Source organism: Folsomia candida, unplaced genomic scaffold (assembly GCF_002217175.1).
Source record: "Folsomia candida strain VU population unplaced genomic scaffold, ASM221717v1 Fcan01_Sc002, whole genome shotgun sequence".
NCBI classification, from domain to species: Eukaryota; Metazoa; Arthropoda; class Collembola; order Entomobryomorpha; family Isotomidae; genus Folsomia; species Folsomia candida.
Genome location: NW_019091194.1, coordinates 4,512,383 through 4,535,821, shown reverse-complemented (window position 1 = coordinate 4,535,821; position 23,439 = coordinate 4,512,383). Strand labels below are relative to the sequence as shown.

The window sequence follows — 23,439 nt, the reverse complement described above, 5'->3', positions numbered from 1 at the left end:
GAAAATTACCCTTCGGGTTACTTGAGTGCGTGAGCAATTTGAGGAAACCACTTCATGCCGACGCATTTTAACCTTATACGAAATTATCATGGAATTCGTATGCGAGAATCTGTATTTTTCTCCCTCGCATGAAAAATGTCAAGGTAAAAATGAAAATTCTCGCTCACGGATTCCGTCATAATTTTATTTAAGCATTACGAAAAATCCTGGAACACATGTTCAATTACTTATTTGTCTAAGGTTACATAATTATCGTGGTTTCGTCAAAATCGGAGCAAGACCTCTGGCGTCATAGCATTGTAGATTAAGGGTCCTAAGTTTATACCAAAGTTTGTCCCTAGGTTATGGTAAATTTGCCCCCTAGCAAGGCACATTTCAAGTTGCCATAAAACATGTAGGTTCAGTTAAAATGACGATTTTGCATATTAATTAAAATTCGAAAGTCAGACTATTAAAATTAAAAATTGTCCAGTATGTATGTCTGCCCAAATTCATACAAAAATAATTACCCATGAAAAACAAATAATATCTAACAGTTTAACGTTAGATACATTCAAACAAAAATTATTCCACACAAATAAATTTTCTTACATGTAAGAAATGAATTTTGGATTTTTTTTGTAAAATCTTCAATACACAAAAGTCTATTATACCTAGTGTAAAGCTAGCGACCCGGCCCGGGCCCTTACGGGCCCCGGGCCTGGTATTTGCTACCACCATATACCACTGTTGGTACGGTACTGACCGTAAGACTTTTATTTCCGTTTACAACTATTAACTAACAGTATTTTAATTGAACAGATGTAATTACTAATCTTTTTTGCCCACGTAATGTATTTTTAGACCACATAGTGAAACAATTAAGTGTATATATTATTTACGAAATTATTAATTAAATATAAGATTTTTTGATCTTTGTAAAATAACTTCAGTATTTTAATTTGTGCCAAAATCAGCCAGAAATGAGGTCTACGATAGGGTGCCTTATTTTCTACAGTCCTAATACATACATACACCCTGTTAAACCAACTATTGATATAATGGCACAAAGTATTATTACTCTGAATGAACTGTAAAATGTAATAAAATGCAAATGAAAAAATAAACTGTTTAAAACACTAACAACAAATATCTCCACGCTGCTTGTGTAGTTTTGCCATGGATGTATATGAGTTTTGCTGTGTTGATTCTGCATAAGACTTGTGTATAATGCGATAAATATTTTATTCCATTGCATTAAATTAGACAAGGTCATATAAAAATACGCTCATTATTCAACAATTGGGCCATGAAATTCCAGTTATTTTTTTACTCGAAATTAAACAAAATCAAATCATACTGTCAACTGTGAATGCACTTTGAACTTGTTATTTTTATTTTAGTCTAGACGGAAATTAAATACATTTTTTGACAATGAGTAATAAAAAGATTGTAGTGTACACTGTATTGTGAATTCATTTCATCATCAATACACAAAAATATATGTGGAATTTAGGAATTAGTTATCATAGTGTCTTAACTCATCAGCAATATGTTCGTTATCTTTGGCCTTCTTGAACTGCTTCTTTCGTTGACCCTTTCGTCTCACTGGAGGCTTAATTGGCTTCTTATTTCCGTCATCCTGCATTGATCTTATACCTTGCTTGTCTAAATATTCTTCTATTTTGGCATCATCAATTCCTTCCACGGCCACGGACCTCCAATGCTTCTGGAATTCCTCGTCTACTTTCAAATCTGCGTGTCGGTCATTGTAGAATAACACTTTCTTCTTATCTTGTCGAATTATTGTAATAATTTCCGGATCGAGTATCTGTCGGAATCAAGGATTTTTAAACATAATGAATGACTATATGAAGTAATGATGATTGTAAATGTTGAATTTGCTGATACTTTTAAAACTCTCTCCGCATGAGGCACCGACTCGACAACTTCATCTCTTAAAATTCCACCAAGACCTTTTAAATCGTGTTGTTTAAGCAGTCTCAACAGTGATTTTTTATCTCGACAAGCTAATGGTGGTTTAAATTGATATTTTGACTCGAAAGTTGTGTCAATTTTCGGATTATGAGGTAGGGCTTCAGTTTGTAACCACTAATAACACAACAATGAAACCTCAATTATGGCATTAAAAATGCATTGATTAGTCGCACCTGTCTAATTTTTCCTGAAACATCTAGCTGATTAGTCTCATCCAATATTTCCTCCAATGCTAAAGGATGATCCTCCCCATCTTGAAACTTTTGCTTCAAGTGTTTCACAATTTTTGTTAAAACTCCAAATTTGTAAGATGAACTCAGTCCAACATTACTTAAACCCTTATACCTACAAAATGTAAGAAAATAAAAGCCGTGTTATTAATAAGTCCAACAGATGCTGGGGAAAAAATATTTTATATTCTTATACATACATAGTTTTCGACCCAAGGGGATCATTATTTGAATGCGGGGGCGGTGGTGGCACTCCATTATTGGACCATTTTGGTTTTTTAGGGGCTGAATCATTAGAACTTTCTTCTTTCTTCTTTTTGGTTTCGATTCTACAAGTTTTAAATTATTGGATAAGAATATGTCATCCACCTTTTCATTTTCTAACACTAATTTGTGTACACTTACACTGGAGTTGATAAAGCACGTTTCTTGAATGCATCTCGTTCCCGTAACAGTGCTGGATCCATCCTGACAAAATCAACCAAATAGACTGATCTTAATTTCCAGCTCTAGTTCACCACCAATTTTTGCTGGTAGAAGAATGTCATAATTAAAATTAAGCAAAATAACAACAAAATAACGTTAACTCATAAATGTGTAACGATTATCTTTACCTATTTTATGGTCCGTGCCACCCCTTCCCTTCACCCTTCTTGTCTCCCTTCTTCACACTACTTTAGTTCAGTAATTATGAGCAGTTATATTAATTAAAAGTAGAGGAAACAATTAGATTTATTTAAAATCTGGGAGCTACAAGAAAATTGCAGCTTTCTCCGATCGAACGAAAACAAAACTTTTCCTCGACATTCACAGAATCGCGGTGGACAAAGACTAAGGGGTGAACTGTGGACGAGAAGACAAAGAAATTCAGCGTTGTTTCTTACAATTAGTTTAATTTAATAAAGATTACGGCAAAAAGATAAGTTAAATATCATAATCATTGTATCCATCTTATCTTAATGGTAACTATTCAAACATTAAATTTTAGGCTTACTGACAGGTACTTTCATTGGAGTAATGGTTCAAAAAATTAAATAAAAAGCAAAAGTAGTAAATTCAATGACGAGATAATTTATTTACAATTACGGCGTTGAGATATCTCATCATTTAAGAAGAAGGAGAAAGTCAGGTGAAAGCAAGAAATATTAAATCTGTTCAAATTATTTTCGAATTACTGATCATGAAAAATGTGACAAATTCCAAATGATATGTTTATTGGTCCACTTATTTCGAGGTTTTAGAAGTATAGCTTCTATACATGAGTTGTGTCGTTAATGCATTGTATTTAACATCCCTCTGTAAATGGATTTCTCCCATTATTACCTTGTTTTCTAAAACGTTCCATTTCATAAAAGTAAACATCACAACAATACGAAACATTTCTTGAGAACAGAGTTTTGAGTACTTTTGTGGAATGCAGTAACAATGACATTTGCCTGATTTTGAATTATGACAAAATTTTCGAGTCGTGAGTTGAATGAGGGCTGAGCTTTTGTTTATTATTGAGACAACTCGCCGCTTTCTTAATGGTTTTCTGCCTGTCTGTCGTCCCTTGAGACTTTTTCGGAAAAAGAATAACGTTTACTTTGCTGCCACCAACCACCACTGATTGAGTGACCATTCAGTATTTGAGGCTAATAAGAAAATATGTATGTATCTGCGTTCCATGAATACGTTTAAGTTTAAGCCACCAACAACCTCTCCGTTAATCTAGCCAATAATGCTTAATACTGCTACAAGGTAATATCAGGTAGTTTACTATACTTCGGTCCAACAAGTTACAACACGTCTCAAGAAATGCAGCAAAAATCACGAATATGAAGCTTGATCCGGTGGTGTGGTACCTTTTCTTCTTCTTAGTCCCTTGGCAAAGTGGATAATAATAAATTACAGTGTGGCCAAACAGGTAGGCATTTGGTCGGTCAGTCAGCCCGTCCTTTTTCTCATTGAAAGTGGTACAACAAAAGAGGATCGCAAGACAGGCAGATTTTTGCTCCTAGGAGAAGAAGAAGAAGAAGAAGCTGTAAATCAAAATGATCAGGGACTACACCAAACCACCGACCAAACCAAGGACCTGCCCAAAGAAAAAGAGGCATAAGAAGTGACTGATGCTGATGGACAATCAGACCAGACCAGGATATGATGGCTGGTTAGAGAAGAAAAAAACTCAGAAAGATATGAGACTTCTGGTCCTATGTAGTTATAGAATATTATAATAAATCTCATTGCTAGTAAGCAGGTAAGAAGGGTCTCAAACCGAACACCCTCTCTTCTCTCCTGGACACACAGGTACTCAGGTACATCAATTTGATTGTTAAGGAAAGGAATTCTTGGTTGGACAAAAAAAAATCAAAAGTTTTAATTGTCTCCTCTCCCGAACTGGAAGGGATTCTACAACCTTCTCTCCCTTAGAATTCGTAGATACGATTCCTTTACCAAGGTGATGGTGGTTTGGTTTCGTTTGGTCTTGTTTCAAAAGAGAGATAGGATTATTTTTTGCGTCCCGCAGACCTCAACCAGCCACGAAGAAGTGTATTATTCTTCAAGAGGTGAGTTGTAATGTTAACTCACGGACAGGCCGAGTGATGGAAGGAAAAGGAACCGAAGTGAGCTTAAACAGGTACACACACATAATAAGCAAGTAAGTATATGAGCAGGTACATAGGTACGGCAGGTAATAATGTGGAGGATGGATATGTAAAATTTTGAGACTGCATATTGCTTAGTTAGTTACTTATTAGCAAGTGCATATAAATATACATTTAACCCAGTGCATAATAATAAACACTGAAAAAGGCCAAGTTATCGGGTTCGATTTTCTGACTAACTGTTTGGGAAAAGTTTAGAAAAAATTGTTGCTACATTTTGTCAGGATAAGTGAAGGCACAAGTAGAGTGTGTTATTTATTTACTAAATAGCTGCGTATATGCATCCTCTTCTTAAGTGGGGAACAGTTTATGGGGAGAAGTGTCCAGGTTTGAGTTCTTTGTTGATAAGCAAATTACAAAATCAAGGTGAGCACACACACATACAAAATCATGATATATGGTTCATTCTTAACGTGCGTGGATGCATGGAAGAAGAGAAACACCAGAGATCCGGATAATAGTCTTCTTACTAATAGATGACATATGCATGGTGTGGTTTTCATAGTTTTGCGTTGCCTTATGTTTATTTAACTTGTATTTTTTTGTAATTACAGATCCAACTTGGAGCTGCTGCATGCACAAAGTAAGTTGATGCTGCACTACTGGGAAGAAGGAGAAGACGAAGAAAAAGAGTGAATGCACAGAATAATATGAGTATATACACACGTACAAAAGTGTGTAAGAGGAATGCACTTCTTCTTTAACACCAACATCATCTCTTACAATATGTATATACGTATCTTACGGTCTCTGAAACAGGGAGAGTTTGGTTCCATCATCACGATCATCGTGTAAGTGAAGGTACATAGAGCTACATCATCTCAAAAAGATATCCTCCGTCCAAAACCAAGTTAACTTTTAACTATTAGTTAACAACGAAGCCAAATGTATAATAAGTAAGTAGTGAGTCTGTCTCCTGTGAGTTTAGTTACTACTCCTGTTAAAAGCCTCCGGTTACACGTATTGTCTATGCTCACATACATATTCCTATTCGTGTAAAGCAGCAGTAGTGAAGTGAATTGAATAAGTTTTGAGAGTTATTAGGGGCTGGGTTAGTTGGGTGGTTTTACTGGATCCCAGTCACTATTCAGTCCTCAGCCAGTCCGCCCATCACAATAGTTGCACGACGACGACGACGACGACGACGATGATGATTATATTACTAACTTTATAATACTTTTGTTTAACGATTTTTGCAATATTTTGGACCATCTTTATAAGCTGCCGATAATTCAAATGAGTGTGGTTCTTCTTTGTGACCTTATAATAATAACGTAGTAGTGCCCTCAAGTATTTTTGAGACGTGGTGAAGGTGGTCGTGGTGGTGAGACGAAGAGTAGTGAACAAAGTGAGATTCTCATTAGAGAAAGAAAGAGAAAGAAGGGTATCTAATTTGCATAATTATTAACTCCAAGTTGTAAGGTTTTCTCTCTCCACTGCTGCTGGAATTGTGCAATGAAACCGAGTGTCAGTTCGGTTAAGAAGAATTATCGCCATACATAATTTTAGTGATTAAGAATCAGGACTCTCGGGAGAATTCTGCTGCAAAATGGCAACAGGTGGATCCGGAGGTGGACTTCCGAACGGACAGTCACACAAAAACCAAGTCATTCACATCAGGGGTGACTCTGACTCCGAATTGCAAGCTCTTTTCGACTCTGTCCTTGCACCAAATGCAAACCGACGACCGAAACAAGTACCTTTAAGATTGAGAAATTTACCCGACTCTTTTTTCAATCCACCCTCCATCGGGTCAAAGTCTCCGTCCTGCAGTGTCAGTCACTCGAGGGAAAACTCGGTCGACTCGACGCTCAACCCCGTCAGGTATGTCCAAATTAATACTTTCACTCATTTAAAAAACGTGGTAATTAATTGCCATATTTTGTAAATAGAAGGAGTCCACTTTCCACTGCGGGGGCAAGTCATTCTCGAGCACACAGTTCTCCAGCCACTTTGGAGCAGACTTATTCCGTGGCAGCCGCCCTGCCCGGACTTTCTCTTTCTCAGTCAGGCAGCGCAAATAACCTTTCCGATGACCCCTTGCCACCCGGATGGGAACAAGCTTGCACTCCGGAAGGCCAAATCTACTTCATCAAGTGAGAAAATATTTTCACCTCATTTTACTTACGCAATAATTAGTCTCACTTCGTCATTATTTAAGCAGTGGATGCATGTGCTGTGTAGACTTGTCACCACGTCGTAGTGTGACTTCAAAGCTCTTTTGTTCCTCTCCTCCTCCATTCATATTATTACGTATTCAAGGCCATAGTTGTTGTGTTTCGGATAATAATGGACAAAAGCAGTCATATTGGTGGTGTGGTGGTAGAGGCTTTTGCCTTCATGAGATGATGACGATTGTCGTCGTATCAAGTTTTAAGGGAAGCAGGCAGGAGGGGTTGGTTGATGGATAACTTTTGGTCTTTTACTACTACGTTGTTATTCCTCCGCAATCGTCGTCTTGTTGGTCGAGCTATATCACAGTTTTTTATCCTTGTTGCTACAATGCAGCAGCAGGTATAAAGCAGCCAGTACTACTATCTCTCATGTAAGTGTGATGATGTGAGTTTCTGCCGTGTATTTATATTACCCGAGGGGATGTTTTCCTTGTGTATGTACACCTTTCATTTCTGTTGCGTGATGATGTTCTCTCTCTCGTCTTGTAATGTTTGGCTTTCTTTCTTTCTTACCTGGTCTGGGATTTTGGTCATACGTACTTCTTCTTCTTCTTGCTGAGGGTTGCATGGAGGGTTGAATCTTGAAGAAGGTGTTGCTTTGCTTACTTAGGATTACTTGGTGTGGTGGGATTTTGTAGGTCTCTTCTCGTATGCAAGTCAGACTCTCTCAAGTAAAGTTGAGACGACTACGACGACTAGTTTGGTAGAGAAGCTCTTTCTCACAATTGTACCAACACACGTACAAGTCAAATGGATGTATGTACATGATAATATTTCCTTCTTCTTATGCGCTATTACTGTGCATTCTGTCCAACCGAATCATATTATTGCGGTGGTTGGTGTGTATATATATGTGCATCTATATGACGGTGCTTAAGCACTTTTTAACCACCTGAACCAAATGAACCTTCTAAACGTTAGAAGACGAAGGTGGGTAACGCCAATGAGACCAAGAAGAAGTTGGATAATATTTAGGCATTGTTGAATACCGTATGTCGCGTTCAGATATATAAAATTCAGTTATTACTTTACTTCCACTACTGCTGTATGTAACCTTTTAAATCTGCTGAATTGACGTCTCACACACACACTTGGCTTGGCTTGTGATTATAGTTTAGCCCGATGCATGGTGGCATTATTATTATTCTGGCGTAGTGGTATGGTACACACTTAAAAGTCATGCAATAATATGTGATGATGATGTTGTAACGTCAAAAAGAAAGATGCAGGAAAGAAAGAGCTGGTTTATTTAGTGTTTGAGTTCAACATCAAATTCCCGTTCGTTCCAAATAACGAGTATTATTGAGTAGGATGCAGCAGCGTGCATGCAACATTTAATATTTTTTCTTGATTCGATTCAGAAAGAGGACTCGAACATTTAACATTTTCTTTCTCTCCTACTGTACATGATGATAATGTACCTGGCCGAACTGAACCATCGTGGGCAGCACAAACAATGTAAAAGTTTTTTAGTATAGGCATCAACTTCACTTCAACTGCATACAAAATCAAAAAGAGTTGTTCGAGCAACAGCCAAAAACATAAAACAAGTGGACGACGAAGATGAACGACGAGCAATATGTGCATACGAGATGAAGAAGACGAAGGGCATTTGCATCATGGTTTAAGTTTAAGAACTTTTTTTTACTAACCTGCAGCCTTGTGTTTAGGAAAAGTAACAAGTTGACTCATCATAGATACCCTGTGTTTCTTTGCTCATTTAATTATTACGGTCGTCGAATGACTTTCTTTACAATAATAATTTCGAACGAGTCGTCAAATGTAGCCTTTTACCATATCAAATCGCAATCCATAATGTTAAGATGATATCACGGACTAAGAAATTATATAAACGTTTCGTTCCTTTAAAACTGCCATATGTGCATGATCCACTCCACACCGTGTAGGATTAAATGTACACCCTCATCTTAATATATATTGCTGATCCGTCATGTTGCATTTCCATTTTCCACATTGGTTTTTGGCTGTTGTTGAGCCAGATTAAAGACGGGTTTCGTTAGGTTCAGCAAATTATACATCTTCTTCTCTCCTCCTCCTCCTTCTCGATCTGCTGTAGACGTTATCTTTGCACCGAATCTGCAAGTAGCAAACTTTTATTTCTTGAACCTTTTCGCCCGTTGACTTTACTTTGGCCAAGTTTCAAAATTTGCTTGCTGTCTTTTTAGTTTCTTTCTTAACTGTCTCTCAACGTCTCAAATCTTTATCCGTGTGTATGAAGAAGACGTATAAGTTGTACATACATACGTATCACTCTCTCTCTTCATTGCATGAAACACCATGGATGATGATGATGATGGCTTGGTTGATCAAGACGGATAGGTTGACTTTATTATAACTATTTCTGCTGGTGCTGCTGCTGGTAAATGCATCTTCATCTGTGTCCTTATACTTAATGGTGTTTGGCAAAAACATCATTGACGATTGCTTTTGAAATTATACACGTTTAACTCGTCTCCAAGAAGTGCATGTTATTTACTTTATTTTTCTAAATCCAAAACGGACGACGACATAAACGGAGGTGGTCCTCTCATGTCTGTGGCTGCATCCAATGTACATAAGTACATCGTCTACTGCATCCAGCCGCAGGAGGGAATTTTACCAATAATAAGTTTCAAGGAAGTCGAACTTGCAATCTTGATATAGTTTAAAAAGAGCAGATTTTGCAGTCACATTGTCATTGTCTTCTTATTTGCATGTTGCGTCTGGCAAAGATTTATTGGGATACTTATTGGCACAAATGATGAAACCACCAACCAACCATGGTGTGTGTCTAGTGTGTACGTATATGATTGCAAACTTATGGCTATTATTGAGACTCGTTGTTGGTTTTCTCTCTCTCTCTCTCTTTTGTTTGTGATAATCCCTTCGATTACTTGATAATAAAGAAACACGTAAAGAAAGAAAAGGACATGATTGCATATATAAAATAGGCGAATAATATGCAAATGTGTTGCAAAGTCCAACCAGGAAATAAGACGTGGTTTGTGATGTCACATCACTGATGTGATTGCTGCGACTGGCTGAGGGACGCTATAATAATATTTTACATGTACATCTACTCCTCCACTACGTACATACATATGTACATACTTATGACACGCATGCAGTTATTTTATTAGCCTGACTAAAGAATAATAACACGTTTATTATTATGAGTCGCACTTGATTTGGCAAATACAGCGAGTTTGTTGTAACAAGAGGGATTGTATGTACGTTCGAGTTGAGATGTAGCAGATCATGTAGTGCTGAATTATTTCTTTCAATCAACCGATAATGCATAATGAATGAATGAATAATGAATAAGTTGTAACTTCTTGTCTGTTACACTAGCCGGATGCTTTTTTTCATCGCAATTATCTTTAGACCTAGACGTGTAATTAAAAAGAAGTGTTCTAGCTGATTAATTCTGTGTTTGATTGGTATTTGAATTTGATGACAAGCTAAATGATAAAAGATTTGTAGGCAGCAGTTGGTTGGTTGAGGTCAGGTGGGTGGTTGGCAGATTGGATGGACTAGGAACGGTCGATTTTCTATTTTTTTTTGCTCTAAAGTAACGCGTGTCAGTTGAACTTGATGGCATTGGTGATATTGCAAAAATTGGTTACTGAGCCATGTACGTAGTATTAAAATTCAAATGGCTTTTTACAGTTTAGTCCTTTTAGACGGCATGTGTTAACCTCATGTTTGGTTAACGGAGCATATTAACTTAATTAGCTTCTCTATTCGGCATCTTTTAATCGTTGTTGATTGTTAGTCATTCATTCGGCCTATTGCTCACCACCCTGCGCGATAAATCTTCAGGAGTACATACATAACCGCAGATTCCTATACTCTTTCCTTTTACGAGTTGTTTTCCATCCACTTCTTCTTTTCGCATCCAGCAGTAAATAAGTCAATGGCAGCGCGATGAGTGTTGTTTCTTTCGACATCCTTCTTTTATGATTTTCTCGAGAAAAGAATATTAGTCATGTATATTATTCTTATGGATAATAAATACATATTTAGTCAACATGCAGCAACGTGCGTCTGGTTTTTCGTCTCGTCGCCGAATCTTATTAATCCATTCAGATTCAGGTGTTACGAATCCTCTTGCTGTATGAGTAATAAGCAAGTGGACCCCGTCGTCTCATATTCTCATCAAGTATATAGCGTTACCCTATTAAATATACCGTCTTGGTTGGTATCACTCTTTATTTTATTTGACCGTATCCGTGATTAAATGAAAATTAGCATTATGGTTCGGACTTAAGTAATTTGCATACTTATTTTCATTTGTTGTTTGACAAAGAGTATTCTATTTGATGTTGCCTTTCTTTCTTTAGTAAAACGTTTGTGAATGATTGGTACATAAATATATGTGTATACTTTTACTTATAATTTGCTTATGTGTGCACGGACTTATCTTAACACTGATATGAATACTTTTTATATCAGTGTGGCAGTAGCGTTGAATTAAAAGGATGGAGACAGGACAGGACACAATGGAGCAGCAGAATAAATAAATGAATTGGAAAATATAAATGCATCTCATATTATCACCACTGTTTGCGTAGAGTAGGTATAAACAGGACAGGTCAACATACATCATACATGCAGTGACCAAGATTTATCAACGTTGCCCATTCATAAAATCAAATCTCAAGTCAGTCGGTAAACATTCAAGTTTTATTATCAGAGCTGTGCAGCCATCCAAACCTTTGTTTTGCGATGATGTTTCATCTTTCTTATAGCTTGAATTATGTACACAGATTGACCGGAGGAGCAGGATTAAGCAAATATGTTTGTCCATTGAAATTATGATGACTAATTTAGTAAGGGTTTTGGGTGTAAGGTACTTAACAGCGATGTACATAAGACGCATATTAATATTAATTGATATGCATATGATGATTGATAAGTGTCTTAAGTAATTTATTTGAATAAATATTATCTCCCCATATCCTGGGAGGAGGGAGGCTTACCTATTATTGATTTTGGTCTGGGGACGGACAGGCAGCAAGGAGAGCGAGGACAGGAAATGATACCTACTTTGTGACATTTATAATACTCACGTTCTCGTGAAAACCATATAATATAGTTGAAAACCGCCTGGATATTATTGTTGTTTGATATCAAAACCCTGATTTGATTACGGTGGCGGACTCCTGGCGCCGATGATCTCTCGCTTTTTTCTCTGTACATGATGCGCCATGCACTGTACATTCGTACTTGAGTACATATGGTTTTTGCTGTTACTCGTGTAAAGAATCTTGTGATGGCGATAAAGTAAATAGCATGGAGGCGATGGCGAAGGCATGGTCGGGTCGGTGTAGGTGATTCCGTTTTCTAACTTTCTTCACATAATGTCATACACGTCATGCTTTTGGTTTTTAGAACTCAATAATTTACTGGCAGAGCAACTAGATATTTCGGGCTCCTTGTGTCAGTTTGGATTTTAGGTTAAGGTGGAGCCGAAATTTATATTCGCATTGGGACTTTTTTTTAAATGTGGATGAAAACAGTTTGCTGTAAAATGATGATTATTCCTTGGACGAGTAAAACTTTCAGAAACATGAGGATCATTTTGATTTTTTTTCGCAAATAGGAAGAGGCATAAGGAAAATCGGGTTTAAAATGAACTTGCTCCTAATCACGAGAGGACGACGACGTGTGAAAAACCGTTATTATTGCAAATGTTTGTGTGCCAAAATGTTGATTTCAGTCGTATAACGTGCCTTCAAGATCATTCATACGTGAGATGAGGTTTTTTAAATGCAGAAGATTCAATTACAGACAAAATATTAGAAGAAAGTGCGACATGATTAAACTTTTATTTTACTAGTTGAAGGTTACATGTAGGGATATTATTGCAGCATTGCCTACAGATAAGTAGATTCATTGACAAAGGTAACACAGCACAGGCGATTCATCGCATTGAAATATTATTATTATGCACCTTTACCTTCATTTTCAATTATATGTATGTTGCACTTGCTGCCGCCGCTACATCATTATAAACGAAGTGCAATTGCAATTTGTAAACTATAATCTGTAATAGAACACTGTCTGTAGTCGTCGACGTCGTCGTGCCGATGAATAAAAATAAGAAGGGGACTTTTTTGTACTCTTGAGAAACACTCACCAACATAAATAACGTGCAGCAGCTATAAATTATTATGTACTTCTTTATTACTTGGGTGATAAGCAATGCTTATTAAGCATAGTCACCAGATTGGGACCGAAAGAATTATGTTTTTCTTTAAATATTAATAATAATAAGTTGTATAATATGTGCATACATATATTCTGTACTTTGGGTGGAGTATTTGGTAGCTTGGTTGGATATGCATGGACTTTACGTATTCGCGTCATTGGCTAGGATTACAAATGTGTACTTACTTTAATTTTATTACGGCAGCTATCTGACTCATTATCTTATTTAAAATATTGTTAAATCTGTGGTCATCATCACATCTAGTTTTATTTACAATAGTGGGATGAAATCTAATTCTCATCTTACTCAACACTTCGTACTACTATTTATTATTATATAATATGTAAGTAAATGCATGTCTAACGAGACTCGAGACTCATTTATGGGGCATTATTATTATTCATGATTAGATTTGATGCATAATCGGACAGTGAAATACGTAACGTAATGTTTATTTTGCTATTTGTTTGTTTTTCCATACACACAGGACAAGAAATCTGTTAACCAATAATAAGTGTGTAATATACCACCACGCCATTACTTCGTGATATTAAATTTAAATCAGAGATAACTAAAGTATACTCATTCACAAACTTGGGTGGTATTCTTTTCTACTCTTTTCTATACGATCGTGTGTTTTGGCGTCATTTGAGAATACGTGATTTGGATTGGATCCCTATTCATATCTATGATTATAAAAGGGTGATGATGTAACGTGGTTGATTAATTGTTGTAAAATTCAGTTAATTTCGGCTTACGTATAAAGATAGGAGGAGGAGAAGGGTCGTGCGCAGTATTTTATAATTTCGAAATATTACAATGGTTTAATGTAAATTATCGGATCAATTTAGATAAGATAAGTATGGGCCAACCGGTTCAGGAGAAATGGTGATGATGATGATTTTTTTAATTCTATATTTAAATTTTATCCATTTGATTTCACCACAGCCAAGGTGAGATCATTTTTGTCAACAATATCAATGTCAAAATGAACTTGAGATTACTGCGAAAAGTGGACAATACCCCAAATTGTGTGATAAGCAAAATTATCAAGTAAGACATGTATTGTACCAATGTTTAAAACAAAGAACAAGGGTCGAGTGTGAAACATTGAGTCAAATGATCCGTTAATTTCACAAGTTTTAACCGGAGTAATATTTGTGAGCACGATTTACGATTGAGGAGGGTGGAAATCTTTTGACATGTGACGCGATTTTCGTTAAGAGCTTGTTTTAAAATCTTTATAGCTTTGTTAGAGTTCGTGTTTCATCAAAAATTAGTTCAACTTTTTTGTAAATGTTTATTAATAAGAAGATCCATCAATTACTACTTTCTCATGCGTGCGAACAGCCAAACACCCAAATCTCACAAATCAAAATCCGTCTCAACTGTCAACTGTTGATGTAATTAAAGTTTTGTTTCATGCATGAGTCACATATTTTTAATACGGATAATACAACTCAACTTACATGAGCGTATGCATATTAATCCTAAATGTGTATTACGATGCATGTAATATGGTATTCTGTGGAACCGATTGTTTTTATTTGATAATAATGATGCCATTATAAGTACATACATGCTGAAATATTGGTAGGTTTAGTTATTGAAATAATTCTTATTGCTCTTCACCCATGGACTTAAAACGTAATGCGATTTATTAATGTTTACATTACCAAAGGTTTAGTATTACCTTGAGACTTTTTATTGTGTGAACGATTTACTAAAGGCGTTACTGGAAATTAGGTATATGCTGCCTGCCTTTTTCCACCTACAACAAATACCAACCCACTAACTGATCCCCAGAATCGAAAGTAGGTACAAACACATGCATAATGTGATGACGTAGTAAAAGCGTAAATTTCAGATGTACATATATTTCCAAACTCGGATATATATACACAGATTCAAATTCAATGTTTTGTTTTACTCCCGTGTGTTTGGTGGGTGGGTGGTTTGTTGAGTAAACTTAACCGTCAGTCATTCTCATCGTCATGATATTTTCTGTTATCCATCGTCACTGGGTGTGAAAATTGCATAGTGGTGAAGATGCATGGAGCCTCTCGGAGTTATCATTGGAGGCAGTGTGCCATTCAGTAAAAAAAAACGCTGTCGTATAGCCCAGTTTGCAGAAACAAAATCAAAATAAAGCCGAGAGGAAGGAGGAAGTGGGCAGAATGAAAAATAAAGATGTTGATTTGAAAGAAGATGACGGGATTTCCTGTCTGTTCATTTGAAGGAGCAGGGTGGGAGGAGGAGGAGGTGATGTTATTAGCAGACTAGATGTACATACGAATGGCCACGGACTATGTACCACGGATCATAGGAGGACGCTGTTAAAAGTCAATTTTGCATTGATTGCATCTCATAATATTTTAACTATAATAAATGTGTGCATACATAGGTATACATATGCAAATGCATATGTAGGCTGTACTCTTTCTGCTGGTTATGATGATAGTCAATATTAGTCTAGGGTAATGTGCCGGTTATTCTGTTTTTGGCTCTTGTTATACATTTATGCCATTGGTTTTGATTTCTCTCCTGGCCTGGTCTCATAATGAATTTCAAAAACTACGTCGTCGCCGTCGTCGTCGGACGGTCGGAGAAGCGTAAAAAAATCATCATGGTTAATGTTTGCACTTTGGAGCCTAACATATAATATATGCATTATTATTATTATACCACCACCATGTCCACATTAAATGTTTGATGATATGTAACATAACGGTTGATGTATGTACATACATACGTGTGTGTTTAACCCGTTCACTTTTGCATATGCATTGTGGACGTTGTACGAATTTAAGTACGTATGAATGAGAGAGCTTCCTCTATCTCATTTAATGGGCATGGATGAAAAGGAAAGACTTTGTTTTTTTGCGAGAGAAAAGTGGAGGAAGGTTATCCAAAAATCATAGAGAAAATGAGGTAGTTGTATTTATTTTTGGTCCGTATGACTCATCAGTTCACTTAGTTAACTCGTGAAATTTACAACTCTTCTTCTCTCTAATAAGATAAGAGAGCGAGGAAACAGTTTTGAAGCTGAAACGCATTTGCTTGCATGTGTAGTGCTTGGAGCAGAAGCGTCGAAGAGATAAAGTACTTACACAAGTACGGACGGTGTTGGTGTTGTTGTGGCGAGGACAATATCCCACTGTGGGAATTGGATCTGATTTCCCTGCTGCCAAATCGTGTTCTTTATGCAATGAAATAAATGTGATGATGACGATGGTGACGTAAGGAGAGGAAAAGTCAAAAACCGAGTTAAAGATGTGGATTGATCGTACATGCAGATGTATCAGTACACGGAGGCTGCGATGTAAAGTAGCGGATGAACAGGGTAGATTGTACCCAAGTAAAAGTAGAATGAAATTGAGACAGAGTCAGTACAGGGTTTTGTTGGTGTAATTTAATGAGGAGCAAATCATGAAGAAAAAAATTGCGGATGAAAATGAGACCTACTTTTATTAATGTATGTACGTATTTTTCGTACATTACTAAATTGTTAACTATAAGTAATTTAATTTTACTAATAAATCTCAATTGTTTGCTTTGCAGTCATATCACCAGAAGTACAACGTGGGAAGATCCTCGCAAAGGTTAGATAGATTTACATGTACAGCTTAAAATTGCTCGTGATTGGGAGTATTGGTTCCAATAATAATGACCTGATTATAATTTTAGCACAAACTCAGCAAATTTTGGCTGCAATTGGCAACGGAACTGGTTCACTTTCATCCCAAGCTAATCATTCTGGAAATGTGATCCAAGCCGTGGGGTCGGCAGTTGGACCACTTCCGGAAGGATGGGAACAAGCAATCACTCCCGAGGGCGAAATCTACTTTATTGACCATATGAATAGAACAACGTCCTGGTTCGATCCTCGAATACGTAAGTTATTAATAACGATCTTCATTATAATTTAATCAAATTTGTTAAAACTTATTATGTATCTCACTGAAATTATGGTTTTCTAAATATCAGGTTAGGTCATTTTATTATTTATCTATCAACAAGTTTAATGCTATTATTATCTTCTTCTGAGACGGGAACCAGACTAAGAAATGTGAATTATGAATGAAGCAGCAGAAGGTTTGTCGTCTCGTTCAATAGGAAGCTAAAACATGCATTAAAACTTGCAGTCCTCAACTATAAAGATAAAAACAATTGCAATTTAAATTTTTTATTGTTATCGTGCTCAAGGTTAAGCAAGATTGTTTGCATTCTGGTTCCTAGTCTAGTCGTAGTTGAACAAATATTTTGATGACAGCATTTTATTATTCGATTCATAAATAGCATGAATTTTAACGCGTTTTGAATTCATTTTTTTTTTACAGCGATGCACTTGCAGCGACCTCAAGTATTGCAACACCAAATCAACGCGGCAGCTCTCGCGCAAGCAAGCGCCTTGGCCGCAGCTTCAGCAGCAGCTATTTCAGCCAGTTCAAACGTCAATACCGCTGTGACCTCCGCCGCTGGGACAGCCTCCCTTCTTAACAACAATACCAGCATCCAACTTTCCAGGCAGCAAGAAGTGAGACTTCAACAGCTTCAGTTGGAACGAGAACGTCTCAAGCTTCGTCAGCAAGAAATCATGCAGCAAGTACGATCGCCATCATCATCATCAAATTTTAATGAAGTATGTAGTTACATAATATTTGATGAGACTTGTGATTTTGTGAATGTTTGCAGATGGAGAAGGAACAGGCTCGTTTACGTCAGCAAAATAGACTTCAGGTGATTAATAATTTGTTGCTTGAATCAAATACATACTTGTACTTGTGAGTTTTGTATTGATTGTTGTCTTGTTTTTTTTTTGCATAGCAAATGGAGGATGGTGAAATAGATCCCTTCTTGGGCGGATCAATGGTCAATCCCTCCACTCCCAGCTCCGATTTCCACAGGTCAGTAGCACATTTTTCCCTACAATGACCTTATCAATTCCTGCATAATTCCACTCATACGATTTATTTTATTTTATTCAGTCGCCAAGAATCTGCCGATTCAGGTCTGGGCATGGGAAACTCGTACTCGTTGCCAAACACACCAGAAGATTTCCTTTCCAACATGGACGACAACATGGATACAATAAGCGGTCTGTTTTATCCCAGAGTTTATTACCCTTCTGAAACTGAGTGATGTGATAGTGATGAGATGGCTGATTAAAAACAAAACCTTGGTTTTAATGCTTAATTAAGTTAGGCTACATGCTTAATTAATTTCTTAAGTTCTTCTTATTATTACCTCGAGTAGTGCTTTATCTCTGACATTACTTAATAATATGACCAGTTTATGACTTTGCTGAGCTCTCACTAAAATTCATAGCTCCGAATTCAACTATTTCTTATATGGACAAAGAAACACATTCGACGGGACCAAAATATCCAGATAACAGGTAACCAATGAATGATCCAATTAATCATTTGTTGTACCGTTGTTGTGTTGTCCTATTTAAATTTTGTATTCCAAATTGTTCCTTTTAAATATCTGATTGCGTAACTTTTCATGTTTTATTTTCTATCTCTTTAATAAGACTGCATGAGCGTGTGTGAATGACTATTAAATTGTTTATACGTATGTAACTACTGTTTCCAGCCTAGCATTCTTACTAAATTATATATTTTTACATGCATTTTTACAGAATCCATTGACGCACCTGACATCGGAACCTTGGGGAACGAGTAAGAGTAAAAATCTTATTGAATAAATAATTTTACAAAATTGAACAATTAACATGGAAAAATTTAAAATTTAAATAAATCATCATCATCACAATCAGACTCAGACAATACAGACTCTCGCCCCCCCACATCATTCCAGTCTACAGACTCAACACTAAGCACTTCCGGGAAAACGAGGTGCAGCTTCTTAGACGAGAAGAATCCAACGAGAGTCTTCATTCTCTCTAAATGGCGTTCTTCCCAATCCGAGTTGTTCTCCAATTTGTCAAAATCAATTCGGATGGGGGCCCCGTCGATAACTCCACCTAACATCTCACACACAATCACTGCCATCTGACCCACACCTTCCATGATCTTGTTTTCTTTCCTCTTGAATTCTTCATCTCCTTCCTGGCATTGGTAAATGGGGATTCCTTTGGCATCCTTTCCTTTGTCGTCAGAGTGGTGTCTGCCGTGATGAATGAAGGAATCCGGCATAGGTTTACGGATTTCCCCATTCTGGGTCACAATTCCAACATAAACTCTTCCGATAGTTCCAAATTTGAAGTAATTCCACGAATCCCCGTGTCTCCATTTCAGATCTTCAATTCTGAGCAGTGGCGACTCGTTCTTCTTCCCATGATCCGAATATTCCCCCAACTCCATCGTGACTCCAACACTTGTCAAAATCTTCATAACAATAGTCCAGTCAACCTAATTAATTGTGTAAATGAATTAATTAGTTACAAAAATTAGCTAAATATTATACCTTGTCAATAGAGATTTGATCTTTGATGAAGAAAATCTTTTTCTTCGGGTCGGGTTCTTCCGCGTTCTTCATGGAAAGTATAGCTAGTGTTATACAGATGGTCTGCGCGAACGAAGATGACTTGTCATGGCCGACGATGAAGGGTTTTTCTGTGACAAGTTTCCACTGCGGGGTCCAGTCCTCTGCAAATTTCTCTCCAGCTTTCTTCCGACTTTCACTGTAGTTGTACGCGGCTGCATAACTGCTTGGTGAGTTTTTGAATAACTTAAGGATCGTGGACTCCGTGTGAACCATCTTCGAGGTGTGCGAATTGGACCAAAATAATGCGTAAGTTGGGATTTGGTTAGCATTATCCCTCATCAAAAACTGCGTGATCTGGAATAAATAATGTGCATGTAAGAACAATATAAATAAGGTAAATTAGTAAATATAAATAGGAAATTCTTACAAGATTATCAGAATTATCAGAGTGCTCACGACAGTTACCAGCGCTTTTTGACTTTTGCCAACAGTCTCCGTTTCTGCAAATTTCATTGCCTCCCCCAACTCTCCAAGTAATCCTTCCTTGTGTAAATTTTACATCAATAACTTCCTCATTTTCGATATTCGATTCTTTCGTGTTAAACTTCTGCCTGCTTCGTTTTGCGTTACTTGAGAGCTGCCTTCCCTTCTTTGTGACCTGAATAATTGTTGGTGGGTCAGAGTTGAGAAGCTCCACCATCTCAGGTGATGTCTTCATTAGTCGATCAGGACCAGTATACTGCAAATATTCCTTGACCCTCTTAAATATGAAATATGGAATAGTGTTTGGGGTCGGTGGGGTCCATTTTTCCTCTTGATTGATAGGGGGTGGTGGGGATGGCTTTTTCCACGGAAAACGTGTCACTGGACGATCTTCTTGAGAGCACATCGGGCTACACTCTTCAATTAGTAAAAGATGTGTTTAATTATGATACTAATAATTAAACCGATGAACTCACCATCCAATTGCTCAATCCAATTGTCCGGCTCAAGAAAAGTCTTCGTGACCTTGTTGTTGGCAGTATTGAAGAAGGTCACCGAAATTTTCTTCTTTTTGGCTGGAGGGACAACACTTTCTCCGTGTATCACATTCTGGGGGGTGTGGTCCATTTTTATTATAATTTAAAAATATGATTTTTAAATTAAGCAGAGAGTTAAGTAGAGAGAGAGTTGAGTTGTTGGTGGTGTGCAGAAAATAAGAGAATGAAGAGAGGATAAGGTGAGGACAATGAACTCAAATTATTTTTTTATTTTTTCCAGCAATGTGGAATCCACGGATGACCTAGTTCCTTCTTTGGACATTTCGGAATTGAATTCAGAACTGTCCAACGAACTCTTGGACGAAATGCAGACGATCATGAACTCTAGCAGGTCTGACAACACCATGACATGGCTATGATGTCCCGACTTGAGAACTATTTTGAATAATCGTTATTATTTTATTTTATTCGCTCTCCTCGTTATTTCGATTTGTTTCTCTCCGACTCATCATGTTTATGAAACTTATTATCTTGTCTCTGTTATTAATTAAGTTATCACCCCGTCCACTTTTACTATTCCCACAGGTATACTTAAAAATACTTTAATGATAATAGCGATAATGATCAATCAACATTTCGGCATACGCCACAATAGTAAAACATACTTACTTACTTCAAGGAGGTATTGACGAGCTCTCAAATTTTTGACATCTTCACTCTTAGCTGCAAGTTATCATTTGCCATAATGACTTACATTAAGTAGTTTCAAGTACAAAAATGCTGCAATATTTATATAAATGATGGGTACATAGGATTACGCCCATTTGATTACTAAAGTGATGAATGTAATCGTGTTTAGCAGGAATTTATTAGCGATTTATTTAAAACATCGTCATTTTTTCAAATTCAAGGGTAGAGATTGTTGTGATAACGAAGAAATTATTGGCCTTATTGTTTTGTGTAAAAGAAGAACTTGATACTAAATTGTATTCCTGTGCGTCTCAAATGCTTAAATGAGTTTGTTTTTTTGATTAATTTTATTTAGCGGATATAAACTTATAACCACGTGTTTCTAATTTTTGTAAATGAATTTCCCCTCGTAAGGTTGATTATTATGTTTAAATTTCGACTTAATTATAACCAAGTTGTTATCATCAGTTCTATTTTATTGCGTTCAAGACATAAAGGCAGGACATGTATTGATTGATACGTTGGTAATCCTACGTCTTCCATGATGTGTAAATATATAATATCCAAGGGTATCGGAGGTATTTATTGTTATTATTTCGGGTCTTACGTGATTTTGATATTTAAAAGTTTTAATCTAATGTTTTGCGAGGTTACATAACTGCATTTTTGGCTTGGGTGAAAGCAGGGAACGTGTGCCGTCCGATCTGAATGACAATGATAAATCTGGTGTAGTTTTTGTACTAGATGTACTATTATGGATTGAAATATATATATACCCCTTTTTACGCAATAGATTATTTAGGTATTTAGCTAATGAAATGCCCATTAATCTTTTTTAAAAAGTTATGACTTTATCCCGAGAGAATTTCGTACAGTTTACGATTTAGAAGAAAGCTTTGCTGTTTTGCAACACAAACAGAAGAATTTCTTTGCTCCTGTCAAATTTTCGAACATCAATTATCAACAAAAGTACCAGTCTTTCATGACAAAAGAGGTTACAAATTAAAATCATGAAGAGCAATTTAAAATCATTATTTACTAAGCAAGAAATAATATAATGTATTAAGGAACACACAATTTGTGATAGATACATGCAATAGAGGCAATAATACGATGATGATAAAACCCTTATAATAGCAATACTAATAGTACATGTACTGGGAAGAAATTGTTAATTCATACATTTATTTTTCGTGATAAGTGTATACAAATGACCTTCTGACATACATAATTAGTTGCAGTAAATATTTATTGGAAACGCATTTGGCGAAAAGCAAAAAGTGCCTTCAAATTCGAAACAGTTTTAACCAGACTTGATGATAATGATAAAAAAATAAACAATACACTTATATTTTCCGTGACCCGATGCAATATGAAATGAGCTCTGAAACTGACTCGTCCATGAAATGATTGCTTATATAACATAAAAAAATCGCATTGTAAACTTTGCTACTTAATCAATCTACCTTATTTCATTAATGTTATTTACTATTAATATTTTAGAATCGCGTGCATACCTCGATCCAGCTTAAATAGAGTAATCTTAAACTTTTAGATTTTAGAAGACTGATGCTCATGTTCATAGTAAAAATATGAATTTATGCAAGTGAAACAGATAAAATGAATGGCCGTCCGTTACGTTATAAATATTTAGGAATCAATCAAGATACATTTGTGTAATGAAAGAAGAGCTATATTAAACTGTAATAAGCTTAAATGATTTATACTTTTGTTTGCTATTGTTATTATTATTGTAATTTGTGTAAAGTTTTACTATATATGAAAAGTACTGTTGATTGTATAATTGATGCATTACGGAAATATTTGAGACTTGATCGGAAAGTGCAACATATTGTCGAGACGCGTGCAGAAGCAGGTTCTGCAAAATTCACAAAGTGCCTTTGATTGTGGGGTTTTACGGAGTTATAGCTGAATATAATTATTATTGTTAGTGTAGCTGGAAACTTGGGTAATACACTGGCTTATAATTTATAGGCTTAGGTTTGTAACTGTATCTGTTAATTGTTACACCTAAACATAATAGTTTGTAATAAAATGGTGGAAATTGAATGA

The 23,439-nt window shown here is 36.3% G+C and overlaps 2 protein-coding genes across 6 annotated transcripts; one reads left to right on the top strand and one right to left on the bottom strand.

Moving 5' to 3' along the window:
• Positions 1–1,205: 1,205 nt before the first annotated feature.
• On the bottom strand, positions 1,206–3,035 carry LOC110843673 (transcription initiation factor IIE subunit beta). Of its 3 annotated transcripts, none has more exons than XM_022089682.2 (6): positions 2,822–3,035; positions 2,613–2,737; positions 2,408–2,536; positions 2,151–2,322; positions 1,891–2,091; positions 1,353–1,810 (listed from the first exon to the last, which is right to left on the bottom strand). In XM_022089682.2, the coding sequence occupies exons 2-6, from the start codon at positions 2,672–2,674 to the stop codon at positions 1,499–1,501; spliced, it is 876 nt and encodes a 291-aa protein (XP_021945374.1). In that variant the 5' UTR covers positions 2,675–2,737; positions 2,822–3,035; the 3' UTR covers positions 1,353–1,498. The 3 variants fall into 3 exon arrangements, with proteins under 3 accessions (XP_021945376.1, XP_021945374.1, XP_021945375.1); XM_022089683.2 differs by having other exon boundaries at positions 2,613–2,675; positions 2,822–3,018; XM_022089684.2 differs by lacking the exon at positions 1,891–2,091 and having other exon boundaries at positions 1,206–1,810.
• A 2,414-nt stretch (positions 3,036–5,449) lies between these two features.
• LOC110845152 (transcriptional coactivator YAP1-A) lies at positions 5,450–23,436 on the top strand. Of its 3 annotated transcripts, XM_035848420.1 has the most exons (11): positions 5,450–6,679; positions 6,748–6,951; positions 16,805–16,845; positions 16,931–17,137; positions 17,584–17,849; positions 17,939–17,983; positions 18,071–18,150; positions 18,232–18,341; positions 18,572–18,641; positions 18,888–18,927; positions 20,957–21,065. In XM_035848420.1, the coding sequence occupies exons 1-10, from the start codon at positions 6,405–6,407 to the stop codon at positions 18,895–18,897; spliced, it is 1,308 nt and encodes a 435-aa protein (XP_035704313.1). In that variant the 5' UTR covers positions 5,450–6,404; the 3' UTR covers positions 18,898–18,927; positions 20,957–21,065. The 3 variants fall into 3 exon arrangements, with proteins under 3 accessions (XP_035704313.1, XP_021947210.1, XP_021947208.1); XM_022091518.2 differs by lacking the exon at positions 18,572–18,641 and having other exon boundaries at positions 5,455–6,679; positions 6,751–6,951; positions 20,957–23,436; XM_022091516.2 differs by lacking the exon at positions 18,572–18,641 and having other exon boundaries at positions 5,462–6,679; positions 20,957–23,436.
• The last annotated feature ends 3 nt before the right edge of the window (positions 23,437–23,439 follow it).